Source organism: Biomphalaria glabrata, chromosome 1, assembly GCF_947242115.1.
Source record: "Biomphalaria glabrata chromosome 1, xgBioGlab47.1, whole genome shotgun sequence".
NCBI classification, from domain to species: domain Eukaryota; kingdom Metazoa; phylum Mollusca; class Gastropoda; family Planorbidae; genus Biomphalaria; species Biomphalaria glabrata.
In genome coordinates, this window is record NC_074711.1 from 49,693,854 (window position 1) to 49,712,986 (window position 19,133).

The 19,133-nt window shown below is 34.3% G+C and overlaps 1 protein-coding gene across 1 annotated transcript; it reads left to right on the forward strand.

Annotated features, from left to right (window-relative positions):
* Nucleotides 1-21: 21 nt before the first annotated feature.
* Nucleotides 22-16,904, forward strand: LOC106052828 (cilia- and flagella-associated protein 161-like). Its single transcript, XM_013208292.2, has 8 exons — nt 22-221; nt 1,612-1,701; nt 2,477-2,543; nt 4,994-5,171; nt 8,637-8,721; nt 9,610-9,768; nt 15,692-15,765; nt 16,263-16,904. Exons 1-8 carry the CDS (start codon nt 150-152, stop codon nt 16,438-16,440), a joined length of 903 nt encoding a protein of 300 aa, XP_013063746.1. The 5' UTR covers nt 22-149; the 3' UTR covers nt 16,441-16,904.
* Nucleotides 16,905-19,133: the final 2,229 nt, after the last annotated feature.

The window sequence follows — 19,133 nt, forward strand, 5'->3', positions numbered from 1 at the left end:
TTCTTATTGGTAACCACGATTCGCTTTTCCGTTGTTAAGGAACCACAATCAATCTTGGATTCGATGTTTGCATTTGGTTTTAATTTGTTTTGTATTTTTAATGAGTCATAAAAAGGTTATTTTATAGATTTAGATCTAATAGTTTTATAATGGCCCATGTGAGAACTTACAGCCCATCAGTGAGGGTAGGCAATTGGAATGAAGAAATTCAGTTAGAGGAGGTAAAAAGAAATGAATTAATTCATTAAAATAATTTGACAATCATGAATCGTCATAAATGACATAATCATGATGATGATAATTAATGATAATCATTAATCATTAAGTTCATTGACACCTATCATTATCATTAAGAATAAATAACATATGAAATCATTTAAATTTTTTAAAATTTAAATGACAGTAGCCTATATTCTATATTATTACTTATTTTTTTGTAACACTATCTATAGAATTTAGAAATGATAATTAAATAAAAATAAAATAATGGTATTAGCTCACGTAACTAGATAAGCAGAATCCATTTTCTATTATATTTTAAGAATATACAGAAAAAAATGCAGATCACAAAAATAATAATATAAATATCATGATTATCATCATCCATTATACTATCGTTTATTTAATATTTTTATTTGGATCCAAATTACCAAATTCAGATTCTATACTAGATCTAGATAATAAATCTTGTACATTTTTTACAGTAAAAAAAAAAATCTAGATTCTTTAGTTTTAATCAAGAATAAATCTACATTTTAAACAATGATTTATTTTAATTAATAATTCAATTTTGTTTTACATATATTCAATGCTGAAATCACTGTTATTACAATGACACCTCACCACTTTTTGGGAAAAGATCTGTAAAAAACAAACCATTGCAACATCTGCTGTAATGGTCACAGACTCATGCTATGAGTGGCTTGGGGGGAATTCATCTTTGGTAGAAAAAGCCCTGGTGCCACAGATAATATCCACCAATTTATTGGAGCTGTGATTTTCATGCACTGGATGCTCTCACATTGTGGCGTAAGGAGCAATGATACAGTGCAGACTGCAGTGTAGTTAGGGCCGCTTTTGTAGCCCCAAGTATGTTTAACCAGGCTACCACTATAATCCACTATAATCCAAGAATGGGTACATGTAAAGTGATTGAAATTCTGTGATGGCTCCAACAAGGCCCATGGAGTCTTGCAGCATTTGCTTCACTCGGACAAAGGCGATCCATGCTGGATTGGAACAAACAACAATTGGGCAGTGTAGAATGGGGCACAGCCCCTATTTTGCTTACTTTGCATGGTTCTATTTCTTATTCCTTATGCTAGGATAAACTTGTTCAGATGTTCCTTTTTCTCTAGTGCTATAAGAGAATGGAATGAGTTGCCTAAATCAGCCAGGAAAACCAATAACTTGGCAGATTTTAAGTCATTGATTAACATGCATGGCTAGATTGACACAGGGATATTCTTTTGATATAATTTTCTTCTCTTTTGAAGAAACATCTGTAATTGATAAGATATTCTTATTTTTAATTGTTACTTTTATTTAACTACAAAACATTAATATTACTATATAAATTTGATTTTACATTTTTAAATATGCAAATTCTAGGACACACTTAAAGATTTTTTGCATAGAAGAGCTAATGGCCAACTACAAATTCAAAAATCAAGTGGAATCATTGGAAAAATGACTAATCCTGTAAGAAGTAATATTTTATCAATCTCATTTTTACAAAGCTTATATCAATTCACTTTGTCTGTCTGTCTATCTGGTAAAAGTGTGTAAATGTTATTTCTCCCACAACCATTCTCAGATCAAGTTGAAACTTTGCACAATTATTCATTGGCATAGACAAGACACGAATCAATGAAATAAAAAGTAACCGATTGGTGAATTAATTACTGGTAATTAATTATTTTATTTGATACCAGCAAGGGAAACTAATCCTTCAGTATTCACAGATATGGCTAAATTTGTTGTTTTTTTTCCCCCTAAATAATTGTTATTGCCATTTCTCCCTTACGCATTCTCCAATCAAGTAGATACTTTAAAAAATTATTTATTTTATCCAAAAAAAAACTAACCCTTACCCAAATAATCAGTTAATTAATTATTGGTAATTAATAATTTTGTTTGATATTGAATAAGGTAAATAGCTTGTAAATTATTGAAAGATATATTTCTAAGGGCCGAGCTCTTCCCCCTTAGATAAGCTTTTTTTAAAAAGTATTATATTATAAAAGTAATATAAAAGTAAAAGTATTATATATTTTATATTTTGCTTGTTTTGGATTCAAAAACTAATAATTTTACTTCAAAAAATGTATCTTTGTTTCAAACAATTGAAGATCAAGAATGGAGGATAAAAAACAATGCTGTTTAACACAGTAATTACATTGTATTAAATCTTATTTTTAAACGTAGCTAATATTCTTGTAACAATGAACATTGCTATTACTATAATTCTCACTAGGTTCAACTTAGCACATCACCAGATGGTCACATACGATTTGGGGATACTGTTCTGATAGTGAATAAAGGTAAGTCTAGAGTTAGGCCATACTTTTCATTGAACATTTCTAGCCATTCAAGGACTATACCTTATACAAAGTATTCCTTGGTCTACCTTTGTTACATTTTTTCAGTCACAATTTATTACAGACAATTTATTATATTCATATTATCTCAATTTATTACTTGTGAAATAATTATTTAATAATCTTTCTAGTTAACATAACAAGTGTAGGACATGGCTAAATTTAAAAAAGAAAACATTCTACAAAGTTATAGAAAAGAATTAACCAGCTTCTCAAGGTTTATTTAGCTCTTTCATTATTACATTATTAATGTTAATATTGTTTTGAAATTCAGAAATGTAGAGACCCACTGTTAACTTCAAAATTGTGTAGGTGTCAAGCTGTTTATTTACTTTATTACAATGGATTTGTTGAGCTCAAGCAACATTATTAGACTGTTAGACAAACCAACTTCTTTGAACGAATGAGCCACATTGACCTGACAACCTATTCAACAAATTTTCTGAAATAGTATTTTGTTATTGAACTAACATTATTTTTTTTACAAATCTTATATCAACTCACTCTGTCTGTCTGGTCTAGATCTATTAAAAATTTAATTACATGACTGATCCAAACTAACTGAAATACTTAATATAAGTTTTGTTTTAAACAAAAGTCTTTTTTGTATTTCGCTTGTTACAGACTGTACTATAGGTAAAAGTTGAAGAGAGTGCTGTATTATTTGTTTCTCATTTCTTTGTGAGGTTGCTTAAAGTTGAAGTGAGTGCTGTAGTGCTTTTTATGAATACAGTTTTTTTTCTTCTGACTTGCTTTTTTGTTCTTGAATACTCTGAAGGAACATCTGAAATGTAAAACATTTTACTAACATTTTACAATCTATAAATTGCTCGGTTGAAGGTACTTCTAGCAATGATTGATCCAAATGGCATGTAATTGATCTTCACCTTCACCTTTTCTTTAGTCTGTTGGATCATTGGGGTACTACACAAGATCTCTTGACCATCTTTCTCCTTTCCTCTTTGTCTTTTGCCTGGTAATAGAATCTTTTTCAATGACAGGTCAGTCCAATCTTTTATGTTGTAACATCTCAATACCATTGCTAGGATCCTCCTAAGATTCACAAGCATATAAGAATGAGACCATGACCAGTCGGATTTTAGTGTCGAAATGACAGCTCTGAGGTATTTATAAAACTTCTTTCACCTGTAAAGTGGATATCCCTTTTAAAGCCCTGTTTACTGTTGGTTGTAATTTGTGTTTTTGACTTTACCATATGCTGTGGATGTCTTATCTATGCATATCACTGAGTCAGCTAGCTCTTCTTTTGTCCCTGCCAGACCAGCTATGTTGTCTGTGAAGCTGAAGTTGGTAATTCTTCTTCCTCCAATTCTTACCTTCAGAGCATCTTCCATTATGCTTTCAAGGAAGATATTGAAAAGAGTTGGTGAAAGTAGGCAGCCTTGTCTCACTTCAACTGTGGTTTTAAACCAGCCCTCAATGAAGTACCCCACACAGGTGGCCTGCTTACAGAGGTTCTGGATTACTTTTATTATTATTACTTTTTTTACATAATACTTTTCCATTGTCGCCCAGAGTACCCCATGCCATACAGAGTTGGAGTATACCCTGTGTTACCCAGGGTTTTTTAGGTGGTCGAAGCTTGCCTAATACCTCCATCTGTGACTGCTGTACTGGTATTTAGAATATTGACGAGTATGTTTATATCCTGGTCATTGGAGTCTAAGATATTGAGTGCTGTCCTCTACTTGTGCCTCAAATATGGCAGCTATTTAGGGGTCTTTCAGCTTATTGTTGCTTTGGTCATTGACTTGTAGCACCAGATTGCTAGTACAACTAAACCAATGTAAGCATATTATATTTTCAGTTGTAGAATTTGAAATAACTTGAACAAACTTCTTTTTAAAAACACAACTTAATGTAACTTTTATTACAATATAAATAAATTCAACTTGAGATTAAATGAAATAAATCTAGTACTGGTAGTAATAATATAAAACAATATTTTAAACAAAATCTAAGTCATTACAAAAAACATATCTTTACTGTTTCAAATCTCTGGGTCATTTCTCGTTCTCAACACCTGCATTATGACTATTCAGCTCATATTTCATCATTCTCACTGCATAGCCACCAACCAATTGCCTAACCTCTCATCACTGTCCCTAAGGAAACACACACACACACTCCATAACACTTATCCAAGTCAAATTACTTAAAATTAAAACTATCTTAAAAATTAACAGTCAGAATCAATGTGATCTGAACACACAAAACATTGGGCTAGTTCATTGTGTCATAGGCATTAGAAACACATTAAACTGGACATTTTAAAGATATGAAACTTTATTGACTGGAACACATTTTATTGAATTATTTTACCCAAACAATTTTTATTCAGCTGTTTTTACTTGAATAAAATGGTATCTTAGGTAACCCTGACAGAACTGTTTATGGTGTGGGGCAGTATCCGCGAGATGACAGTGCATTAGCTGTTCATATCCCTGATTTGAATAATGAAAGTGATGGAGGATCTTCAGCTGCTTCACTTTTAGTTTTGGGAACTAAAAAGTTGTCACCATGTATTCGTACTGCCTTCAAGGTGTTGCCGTGAGTATCACTTTCTATACATAAACATGATGACATAAAGCAAGTTTTTACCACATTAAAAAAAAAAAAGCAAACAAAATATAAAGAAAAAAAAGGGTTGTCCACACTTACAACTATATCTCTCAAGAATGTAGAAATTATTTCCCTTTTTGATAATAAGCAAAATAATAAATTACCAATATTTAATTGACTTATTGTTTAATTTTTTAATTGATTCATGTTTTGTTAGGTAAATAAATAAATGTTTACAGTCTTAACATGATCCAAGAATGGGTGTGTTAGAAATAACATGTATAATTACTTAAGGGGACAAAACCTGACATATTTAACCATATCTGTCAATACTGAAGGATTAATTTCCCTTGTTGTTATCAAACAAAATGATTAATAACCAGTAATTAATTAACCAATTGGTTACTTTTTTAATGATTCATATTTTGTCTATATCAATGAATAATTGTGCAAAGTTTCAACTTGATCCCATAATGGGTGTTGGAGTAATAACATGCTCAAACTTTTTACCAGGGTCACACTGACAGATGGACAGACAGATTGAGTTGATATAAGCTTTGTAATAAAGACAAAACAGATGGTTCATTTTTATTTCCATCTTTTAAATCTTCTCAAGTAAAGTTAAGACATCTGAACTTTGATAGATAAACAGTTAGACAATGTTGACATATTTGTGTATCTCCGACAGTGGCAGGAGACAGTTGGGCTAACATTCATCATAGTCAGGCTATCATTAAGTTATAAGAATCCATCCATCCCAGTGGTGCTACAGCCAATGATGGAGGGCCCTGGCCTGCTTTAGCACATCTCGCCATTCTGATCTATCCTGTGCTTTACGTCTCCATGCCCAGACTTTTAGCTGTTATAGATATGCCTCTTCATCATCAAGTCACCAACTCAAGGTCTGCCTTTGGTGCAGGGATAGTCTGGCTAGCATTCAGTGGTAGATACTCTGGGACTAATATTTAGTTGTGGGGGACTATGGGGATAGCATTCAGTGACAAGGGACAGTGGGGCTAACATTTAGTGACAGTCAGACTAACATCCAGTGGTGGGGGACACTCAGACTAACATCCAGTGATGGGGGACACTCAGACTAACATCCAGTGACAAGGAACAGTGGGGCTAACATCCAGTGATGGGGGACAGTCAGACTAACATCCAGTGATGGGTAGTCAGACTAACATCCAGTGACAAGGGACAGTGGGGCTAACATCCAGCAGTGATTGGGGACAGTCAGACTAATATCCAGTGATAAGGGACAATCAGACTGACATTCAGTGACAAGGGACAGTGAGGCTAATATCCAGTGATGGGGAACAGTCAGGCTAACATCCAGTGATGAGGACAGTGAGACTAACATCCAGTGACAAGGGACAGTGGGGCTAACATCCAGCAGTGATGGGGGACAGTCAGACTAACATCCAGTAGTGATGGGGGACAGTCAGACTAACATCCAGTGATGGGGGACAGTCATACTAACATCCAGCGATGGGGGACAGTCACACTTATATCCAGTGATAGGGGACAGTCAGACTAACATCCAGTGATGGTGGACAGTCAGACTAACATCCAGTGATGGGGGACAGTCAGACTTATATCCAGTGATAGAGGACAGTCAGACTAACATCCAGTGATGGTGGACAGTCAGACTAACATCCAGTGATGGCAGAAAGTCAGACTAACATCCAGCAGTGATGGGGGATAGACTAATATCCAGTGACAAGGGACAGTCAGACTAATATCCAGTGATGGGGGACAGTCAGACTAACATCCAGTGACAAGGGACAGTCAGACTAACATCCAGTGATGTCGGACAGACTAATATCCAGTGACAAGGGACAGTCAGACTAACATCCAGTGATGGCAGAAAGTCAGACTAACATCCAGCAGTGATGGGGGATAGACTAATATCCAGTGACAAGGGACAGTCAGACTAATATCCAGTGATGGGGGACAGTCAGACTAACATCCAGTGACAAGGGACAGTCACACTAACATCCAGTGATGTCGGACAGACTAATATCCAGTGACAAGGGACAGTCAGACTAACATCCAGTGATGGCAGAAAGTCAGACTAACATCCAGCAGTGATGGGGGATAGACTAATATCCAGTGACAAGGGACAGTCAGACTAACATCCAGTGATGTCGGACAGACTAATATCCAGTGATAAGGGACAATCAGACTGACATTCAGTGACAAGGGACAGTGAGGCTAATATCCAGTGATGGGGGACAGTCAGGCTAACATCCAGTGATGAGGACAGTGAGACTAACATCCAGTGACAAGGGACAGTGGGGCTAACATCCAGCAGTGATGGGGGACAGTCAGACTAACATCCAGTAGTGATGGGGGACAGTCAGACTAACATCCAGTGATGGGGGACAGTCAGACTAACATCCAGTGATGGGGGACAGTCACACTTATATCCAGTGATAGGGGACAGTCAGACTAACATCCAGTGATGGTGGACAGTCAGACTAACATCCAGTGATGGGGGACAGTCAGACTTATATCCAGTGATAGAGGACAGTCAGACTAACATCCAGTGATGGTGGACAGTCAGACTAACATCCAGTGATGGCAGAAAGTCAGACTAACATCCAGCAGTGATGGGGGATAGACTAATATCCAGTGACAAGGGACAGTCAGACTAATATCCAGTGATGGGGGACAGTCAGACTAACATCCAGTGACAAGGGACAGTCAGACTAACATCCAGTGATGTCGGACAGACTAATATCCAGTGACAAGGGACAGTCAGACTAACATCCAGTGACAAGGGACAGTCAGACTAACATCCAGTGACAAGGGACAGTCAGACTAACATCCAGTGAGGGGGGACAGACTAATATCCAGTGACAAGGGACAGTCAGACTAATATCCAGTGATGGGGGACAGTCAGACTAATATCCAGTGACAAGGGACAGTCAGACTAACATCCAGTGATGGGGGACAGTCAGACTAACATCCAGTGACAAGGGACAGTCAGACTAACATCCAGTGATGGGGACAGTCAGACTTATATCAAGTGATAGGGGACAGTCAGACTAACATCCAGTGGTGGGGGGCAATCAGACTGACATTCAGTAACAAGGGACAGTGGGGCTAACATCCAGTGATGGGGGACAGTCAGATTAACATTCATTGGTGGTGGACAGTCGGGCTAACATTCAGTAGCGGGGGACAGTCAGGCTAACATTCATTGGCTATTGATTTGCGGCTTTCACTATTATGTTATTAAAGTGTTGCCAAACCTGAGGCTATCACTATTAGGTGATTCTTTAAGTGTGTGTATGTCTATTAAAGTTCTGCTCTATGATACTTGTGACTTATGTGTAGACATGCTTGTGCCTTGTTAGAAATGAACTGATATTGAAAAAAATTCTTTTCTTTTAAAGACATCTTCTAAATGTCATTGTGTTTCATTGTGTTTATCCATTTTTACAGTGCAAATGAGTATGCTCAAATAGGGGAGAAATTACGTTACAGCCAGCCATTTTATTTGGTAACTGCTGCCCCTGAAATTGGACAGGTAATGTAAATAATAGATTTGACTGCCCCTATGACTTTTATAAAGGTATATTATATTGACTCTCTTTTCATAGGAAAAGTGAGGAAACATAAGAAGTCACCTGAATTGGTTCACATCTCGATCTCTAGCCTCTCACTACCTAAACAATTTTCTTTGGCTTGCAACATTATTTGTTATATCCCTTTATTCTATCTTCTTTCTATTTTGACTAAACATACATCTCTGAACTACTTCTTATATATATTCTTTGCTTTTGAAGAAATTCTTTTTAAAATCTATCATTCTACAAAAATAAAGTTAGTAAAGTTCATCTCTCTTTAACTTGATGGCCAAGTGTAAAGCTGAGCTGAATTTGAATTCACTTATATGCAGAGATTTTTTAGTCTACCAAATTTAAAGGGTTTTTGACAGGGGAAAATAACAAGCAAAATATAAAAAAAATCTTAAATTCATATCTATGTACCTTGTTGAGTTGAGTCAATGTAACTACAATTATACTTTCCAATTACTGTACATTATTAATTCAGTCTTTTTATTTCAGGCCAAGACCTCACTTATTTCACTAAAACATCATGTTTTACTTAAACTTCTCTTTTCACTAAAGCCTCTATTATATCACTGAAACCTAGCTCTCATGCTGAGCTTGCACCTATTTCTCGACTACCTCTATTTCAATAGTTTGAATGGACTCATATAAAGAATGCTAGCGATTTCTGGTCTGGTTTCTGTATTTGTTGCAGCCAGCTTTCTTAGTTGGGACAACAAAGATGAATTCATTATCACAAAAAGTTTGGTCCTCATTGACATGGTTGTCATTTGTCAAGACTGCAACTTCTAATTTCTATTTGGCATGAATATTTAACAGTTTCAAATTTTGTTTGGTTCCAGCTAGCTCTGTATTCTGATGTGACACTCTTCAGCCGTTGTACAGATAAAGCAAGGCACCAAGTAGCACATCTTGTACCTCAGTTCTCTTTCCAATGTTCATGGCAAATAGAACATAAGAATCCACTTCTTAGACTGGAATATGAACATGAACCAGTTAAAGTAATTACATTTGTTTTTTTAATTTGATTCTGAAATAGAGTCATGTTATATTTAGAGGATAAATTTTATTAATGAAATATAAGCATATTTATTTGAATGTTACTTAAAAGCTATCATTTGAATGCTTTAAAAAAAAAATTATTAATATTACATAACAAAAACAAAAAATTGAAAATATAGTTTACTTATATTAAACACTGGCTTCACTCATTCATTTATTTCCATTAGTGTATACCAGTATTTATTTATTTTTTTTACATTAAAAAAAGGTCTGGGACCCCCCCCCCCCCCCCCGGTCCCATTTCAAAAATTGCTTCCCTCACCTACTTTTGGTCTGTAAATTATAATATTTGTTATGTTGAATGGAAATGACCTGCTTTATAATATCCACACCTACTTTTGGCCAGTGAATTCTAGTATCACTTTTCTCTCATCTCCACTCCCTTGTTATGCATATGTTTATTTTTCTACATTTATTTTTTCAAGGAATATCTTTAGCCAGCAAGCTCCAAATGTTGTAAAATGTTTTACATGTTTCGGATGTTCCTTCAGAGTTGAAGATAGTTTACTTCCTAGTCCAAACCTCCCGCAGGACGATGGGGGATGGGAGCGGGCAGGGTTTGAACCCGTGACCATCGATAAATCCAAACAACAGTCCAGCGCGCAGACCGCACGACCAGGCAGCCATCCTGGGATGCTAGAAACTATTTAAGTAACAGTTAAAGTACTGCTACTATAATCAGTTTATTTATAATTCAAATATTGAACCTATAATGAACATTTTAATTCAAAAACTATAGGGTCAACAAAACTGGTCCCCTTCCAAAAAGAACAAAACAGTTCTAAATATAATCTCTATTTTTCGCTTCTCAATTCAATATCCAAATATTTGATAGGCTGTATGTTGCTCTTGGTTTAAACCTTCCTTTTCTTTTGTACCCTGCTCATCATAATGCTCTGCCACATAGACTTTTCATTTCATGAAAACAAGCACACTACAGCAGTATTTATAGATTTGTAACAAGCCCTGCTGATAAAGTGTGGAGAAAAGGTCTATTTTTGAAGATGAAAAAAATGGGCATCCATGGAAGAATGTACAGCTGGATCAGGGCATTCTTAAAAAAGAGAACCATCCAAACCCATTCGAAGTTGCCATTTCTAGTAAAAAAAAAGTTTGGAAGAAGGACTACCACAAGTTTCAGCCCTTAGCTGCACTCTCTTTCTAATCTTCATGAATGACCTCCCTGACATCATTTTGGTCTATAAGGCACTTTACACAGACAACCTTTTAATTTGGACTACAGAGAAATATCCAGTGCTGACTAGATCCACACTAAATAGAGCCCTCACAACTATCTCCACATATTCAAAATTATGGAAAATGGAAATAAACAAAGAAAAGTCAGTTTATTCAATCTTTAGCCACAGCAACAAAACAGCAAAAAGAAACTACATCCTAAAAATAAACTGACAACCAATAAATAAAGGAGAAAATCCAACATATCTTGGTGTAAAATTAGACCAAAGACTGTCTTTAAAACACTTTATGGCAGATTTAAAAGAAAAGGCATCACAAAGATTAAACATAATAAAACACCTAGCAGGAACATCCTGGGAAGCTGAAAAGAAAACCTTAAGACAGTTATACACTGGATACGTCAGATCTGTAATGGATAACTGTCTCTCCATACAAGTAGCCACCAACAAAACCTATCAATCATCATTAGACACAATCCAAAACCAAGCCCTTTACTCTCACAGCAGCCTGTGAAATAGACTCCACTATTGAACCTCTTAAGTTAAGGCGCAAGCAACAGAGCAGCATTAGAAGCTATTGAGAGATACAGAAAGTTGGAGGACAATCATCCTAATAAACTACTAACACAGGGAAATAGGAAAAACAACCATAAAAAGTAAAGAACTCTGATCCAACTTACTGACCAACTAGCCCTAAAACACCATTTACCAAGTAACAGAGAAAAAAATTACCAGATTTTCAAACATAACACCCAAACTAAACTACAAACAACCAACCATTAAAACACCTAAGTAACACCTTAACAAAAGAATCAAATCCACTGGAGCTCAAAGTAGGCATGCTCAAAACAATTGAAAGCTATCCAAAAACAGCCATCCATATATATACCGAGGGATTGGCCTTCAAAGCCACCATCAATGCTTGTCTTGGTGCCTTCCTGGTCTTCCCTAAAAATAAACAGTTTGAAATAAGTGCACCCTGTGGTGATTACTGCTCAAACTTTCAAGCTGAAATTGAGGCAATTATCATAGCACTACAGACAGTGGAAAACAAATTATATGAAGAAGTGCAATCACCATCAGATATTGTTATCTTTACAGACTCCCAATCCACTCTGCAAGCACTTAACAGCAGCACCTCAAACAGCCCAAGAGAGTTGACAACACTCATTGTGATAATCCATCAGATGATATCAAAATTAAATATCAATATCACACTACAGTGGATCCCTGGACAAATTGGCATCATGGGAAATGAAAAGGCAGATAAGCTATCAAAGGCAGGTTCATCTATGGAAAAACCAGATAGACCTGTAAACTACCTCACCCTAAGGTCAATGTTAGTCAACAATCACAAAGAGGAGTGGCTTAACCAACGGGCATCAGGTGCCTAACAAACTGGACAGTATTAACTTCCTCCCCCGCAAAGAACAATCTACAATTTCCAACTAAGAACAGGACACTCACCTCTATTAAATTACCATCTGAACAAAGTAAACTCCACACAACTCCCCCTTTGCAGACACTGCGCCCACCCTTTTGAAACCGTAAACAATATACTATACTCTGTGAATGCTCCTTCCTAATCCACCTTAGGCAGACCCTACTTTCACTACAGCCCAACATAACCAACACCCTGTACAACTGAAGAAAACTGCACATTTTATTTCCTTGGCACAGTCTGCAAAAGAGCTGACAGCTCAGCAGCAATAAAGCTGGCTAGAAGAAGAAGAACCTCATGTATCCTTTACCTTTACCCACAACAACAACAACAAAAAAGTTATACATACATTTCAATTTGCTTCTATAACTTCGTGTACATGACACCATTGTTTGCAATTTAGTTTATTACACATGATATATTTTGTCAGTTATACATAAAAACTGTACATCCAGCATCTTATAAACTCCATCTATTTTCCTGTTAGTTGACGCCCATAAAAAAAAAAGAAACTCCCAAAACCATTTTACAGACAAAAAAAAACTATTTTAAAAAGTTATGAAAGGCCCTCATATTCCCTGTGAGAATTGGTTTGATTTTTAGTTCAAGATGTACAATACTTTTTTTTATCTAGATCTATTCATAATATAATAGTGCTTCTACTGCTACAGACTTTACATCTCATATTATAGTAAATTTGCCAACACTTGCACATGCACATTTATACAGATATTTCAAGTGCATCAAAAAAGGAAATATTAAATTTGCTTTTATATAATGTATTTGTTTATTTTAATCATCAAAGAATCTGTAATTAAAAAGTAGAGGAAATGAAAACACAATATGATGGAATTAAAAATGAATGGAATTAAACATGAAAAAAACCCAACAAAATTGATTTGGAAAAATGTACAGTAGTGGTCATTTGTAGTGCATAACTGATTTCAGAAAATGCTTAGTTATTCCAAATGTATACTAAGGAATAACTGGGTGAAATTTCAGATTTTTTTAGTACAAAGAAAATATCCATTTGGTTTTATTAATAGCTTTTGTTTGTTTTGACTTTGTCTGCATGGCATGGTATTAAAATAAAGGAAGATAAAATGAGTATAATTAAACTTTTAAAGTTAATATTATGCACCTAATAGTGTTAATGAGTGCTTGTAGTGGAAGAAAGTACAATTGTGTGCTATTTAACATTTTTATGTCGACTTTATAAAAAAGTACTGGGACAAAACTGTGAATAAATAAATAAATAATAACAGGTCCAGCCCAAGTAGAAGAACTAGAGATGAGTATTGAATGAATGAATCAGTCAGCTAGGGTAATAGCATATACATTTCTACAATATTAATTTCTTGGTCCTGACCACTAACTGACTAATCATCACTAATTTTTCTACTTGCTGTGAATGATAAAATACTAAAATGTAACCTGTTCTTTCTTAACTCAAGCCTAGGACAACTAAGCCATTTTTAAGATTGAAACCGCAGCTGTTCAATTTAACAAAAATGATTTTTTTATTTGCAAATTCATCCACATATGTATTTGAAACCTGATATTTTTTAAAAATGTCTAATGTAAAAAAACAATTACTCCTTTCGCATAAGCACTTATTAACACTTTTTTGGTGCATAACTTTCTTTCATTCAATTTAAAGGCTGTAGTTAATGATAAGTATGGCTCTATTCTAAAGCAAAAATTAAAAGTCCAAAAAATTGTCACAGTGAATATAAGGGCCTATTAAATGTGTGAGTGTTTGTGTTTTTTTAAAGGGGTTGTATAATATGGTTTGTGAAAATGGGAATTATTTTTTAAAAAAAGGTGACTCTCTAGATCTAGAGCCATGACTGACAACTGTTTGTGTTTTTTTAAAGGGGTTGTATAATATGGTTTGTGAAAGTGGGAATTATTTTTTTTAAAAAGGTGACTCTCTAGATCTAGAGCCATGACTGACAAAATAAAAATAAATGCATGTTGCAAATAGTGATGTTTCTTCCTTCAAACTGTTTCTTGGAAAGGGGAGTTTCATTTGAAAATATTGTATGTATATGTGGAGGGTACTATAGTACAGGTAGATGGAAGGCTACAACTGTTGGGCCTAAGAAGTGTTGTGAATACTCCATAGGTTTGTGGGTCATTCAATTGAGGATGAAAATAACAAAAATAAAGGGGACTTGTATAGAATTTGGGGGCTAGAAAATTGTGTCAGCTGTGAGGTAGCATTGTAATGTGAGCTGTTTTATGTGCAACTTAGAATTCAAGGAAAGTCATTTCATTAGAATGATACAATGGGATATTCTAAATAAGGTGCCTGTCTAGATCTAGTCGATCCATAACTGATTAAATAAAAATAATTATGTTAAGAGTAAACTAAGTTGTGAATAGTGCTTTTTTTTTCTTTCTTAAATTTCGAATAGATCTAGATTAACAATTATAAATCTGTGCGATTAGAAATATTTTTACCAATTGTTTTTGTTTAGCGCAGTTTCATGCTTTTAGCTTTCTAAATGCGCTATGATCCTATCACTTGTCTGGACCAGTTGGGAGGAGAAAGTATGGAATATCTGGGTTAACTATCACTTTTTAAATGCATTTATAAAATAAAAAGGTTGTTCGACTTGAATTCCAACTCAAGGGCTCAGGCCCCTCAGGCCAATTCAATAACAATTGTGCCAGCGATGTGCTTATGACATAGAAGTTATCTATTGTTAGTTTTCAAACTTTAAGCAATGTATAAAGGGGACTAATTCAACTTATACCACCACATCAAACAAGAACTATTTCTTTTCCCTTGTTTGATACCAAGCAAAATAATTAACAACCAATAGTTAACTAACTAATTGGTTAATTTTTTAAATTGTGCAAAATTAAAATTTTTTAAGTTGTGCAAAATGTCAACTTGATCAAAGATTGGGTTGGAAGAAATAACAGGTACAAAATTTTTACCAGACAGACAGAGTTGATATAAGTTTTGTAAGAAGGACCTAGAATCTGAGGATTAGAAAAATGCATTGGGGGTGGAGGAATGTTGTAGTGGGTCATTTTATGGATAGGTTTAAAAGTGTTCCAGGCAAATAAACTTAAGTGATATATATACTTCATCCATAGTGTAGCACAGGTATCAGCTAGTATATAAATATATAGATAGATAGATAAATATAAAGAGAAAGAAAGACAGAGAAAGAGATTATTGATATAAGTTTTTAATTTGATCCAATTTAGGCCAATGATGCTTGCGTAATACAACATTGTAAAACCAGGCAGAATCTGTGTGTGGAAGAAAACTATATGATCAAGTAAGTTTTGAACTCAGGCATAGCTGTAGAAAATCTCTAATACTATTATTATTACAAATTAAGAAGCAAGTAGCAGAACATCATCCATATCAATTCATTATAAGCTATGATGCTAGCACAGAATCAATTTTTTGATGACTATAAAAAGCTTTAGTCACAAAAGCGTGTGTTGTTTCTCATCTCGTTTATAATTCTCTTGAGTTTAACTCCACCTTAAATTTAACATAACTTTTCAATACCGGTATATGAAGAGAACATTAGAAATAAAGTATAGTAGTCTTCAGTTATTATAAAAGAAACTAGAACATATATCTGTTAAACAATTAATAGCATTGAAATAGTTGTTGAATTCAAGTTGAATATTGCAATGTATGTTACATAATCAGCCATAATTTTTTTGTTTGAAAAATCTATTCCTTAAAGTATAGAATGATTCAGTATTTTATTTAAGAAGCAACCCTTACAGCCTAGATCTTTGAAAACACATTTTTTTTCAGCACATTTTTTGGCAGAGAGTATGAGATATCTGCTCACACTTATCTAGATAGTCACAAAGCTGAGAAGCCTGTCAATCTGTGGATGCTTGTAATGGGAGTTGCAGGAGACAGCGCATATCCACTCTCTGTGAATGAAACAGGTTCTCAAGAAGCCAAGGAAATGAAACCATCTGTATAAAACATTATGTTAGTGACAAACATCTTTGTTACTGAATCCAACTTCATATTCTTAGTTTACTCACATGTCACCTATCTCCTACATGTTTCTAAAATCAGGAGCGTTGCAAAGATTTAGTTTATACTGTCATCATTCTTTGTAGCTGATTTTTTTCATTAATATTGTACAATGATACACCAAACCTTAGACCTTGGTTCAAATTTTGCTTCGAATATGTCTAACATTAGACAAAGATAAGCTTGGTTCAACTTTTGCTTTATCTTGTTTAACATTAGACAGATAGTTTGGTCCAACCTTTGCTTCTTATATCATGTTTATCATGAACTTGGTTCAACAATTGCTTCTTATAACTTGTCAATTAATATTCATACAAAACTTAAATGATAATTCAAAAAGAAAATATTTATTTATATCTTTGAAGTTCCAAATATGCATCAATATTAAACATGTTACAGTAAATGTGATCAGTCTTTTGTTGTATTTTTTGGGGTTAGAAAGTCTCATTGCCATTTCTTTGATACTCATTGAACTATATTTTAATACAGCCTCATGTGGCTTTTTTTTTTTTTGTAATTCAGTCTCATGTTCTTTGGTCCGATGAAACATAATTTTGGTCCTAATAAGAGAATATCATTACACGTAGATATAGGACTAGCAATAAAACCAGTTATGCCTGTTGATTTTTATTTTGATCATGAAAGATCATCTGTAATTTATTAGATTAAAGGAAGAGGAAATAAAAACATAATATGGCTTAATTGAAAAAAAAGTAGTATTTAAAAAAAAAATGGATTGAAAAAAAAAAGTGAAGAAAAAACAATTTGAACAAAATTTACCCTTTTGGTAACCAGATTTCTTAAATTGCTTATTTATTCCAAGTATATGCTAAGGAATAATTGGGTTAATTTTTTTAGCATCCCTAAGTGAGAGAATTAGTAAACCAGCATCTCTCAAACTATTTGATAGGCTCTATGTTACTTGTAAAAAAGAAGTACAATTTATTGCTATTAAACATTAATATGTCTGTTTTAAAAAAATGTACTGGGATGAAACTGCTAACAAGAAATCGTTCTATGGAAAATTTGCTGCTGCCATTTCAATAGTGAGATATTTGAGTAATATAAGCACAATGTAAGTAATAACAGGTTAAATTTTCATATTTTCCCCTGCATCTCAAGTGAAAGAAATAATGATGAGTGTTGAATGAATCTGTTAGTCAGGGCCCTATATAATAGATTTGCTTTGTTACCCTACTTTAGGATTAGTCCAAATAAAGGGGTGGTCCAATTAATGGGATTTGTCTTATTATCTATATTATATTTCTAAGAATTACCATTCACTGACTGATTGATCAAGAGATCTCTTAAACTGTCGTATGGATTTATATGAAATTTCATACACAGGTTCCTTTAACCTCCTAGAACTTTACTAAGAACCAGTTTTGGCAGATTCACATCCTGACCACTGCAATTCAGGAAAAAAACGCAAGCTTTCTTTCAAACCTTTGAAGTTTATTTTCGGTATTTCCCCAAAAGGCTGTAGTTTATAGGCCTATATAAAGAATAAAAAATAGCACACAAATTCTGTGTTTTTAAAGCTATTTTTTTTTACCTATGTCAGCTTATTTTTCATATGCCTTACATCAGTTCCGCTTTCTTTTAGACACAGTAGGCCTATACATTTTTAAAAATCCTATTAGCATCAAAATAGATAGATCCAGAGTATATTCCTTTTTTTTTCAAGAGAGAAAGCAAGGAATGATATTTGGAGCACTGTCATTTCTCTACATTCAAAAGGAACTAAATAAACAATTACAATTAATAAAACCAAGTTAATTGATATTTCCTTATATTTTGAAGACAGAAAACCAAAATAAATGTAGTGTGTAAAAAGGGAGTTGGGTATTCAATTGTGGCCTTGGGAAAATGCTTTTTTTCATCTAGGCCTGAAACTGATGGTCTAAAGAAATGTTAGTGGTGTCTTATGCCTATTATGATTAGAGGATGCAAATAAAAAAGTAGGCCTATATGTTGGCGAAATTATGAAGCACAGGTTAAAAAAAATGAACAACGAAAATGGGGGTTCTGGAGAGATAGAGGGAGAACGAAAGACAGAGCAGGCCATAGAACACATGTACACTAATTCATGAGCTAAAAAGTATGTAAATGGGATCATTTAATCATTAATGGTGGCCCATTTAAAAGGAGGTGTTCGGGCCATAGTAAACAATTTTAGGCTAAATGGGAACAAATCAATGGCATATTTAGCTTGTGTATAATGCTAGTAATATACGATATTGTGTTGTTGCAAATATGAATGGATTATTTTACTCTCAAACCCAAACACGTTACAAGAGTTACAGTATAAATGTCATTAATAATGTTTGTAAAATGTTTTACATGTTTCGGATGTTCCTTCAGAGTTGAAGATAGTTTACTTCCTAGTCCAAACCTCCCGCAGGGGGATGGGAGCGGGCAGGGTTTGAACCCTCGACCGTCGATAAATCCGAACGACAGTCCAGCGCGCAAACCGCACGACCAGGCAGATGTTGTTAAGAGCATAGATCTATATATGTATTGGAAAGGACCAATATGGCGAACGCTTTTGTGCCAGTTTTTAGTTAAGAATTTATAGCTCCGCAATGGTTTAAACTTATTTAAAAAATGAAAACATCTGCGGAATCCTGAGCTATT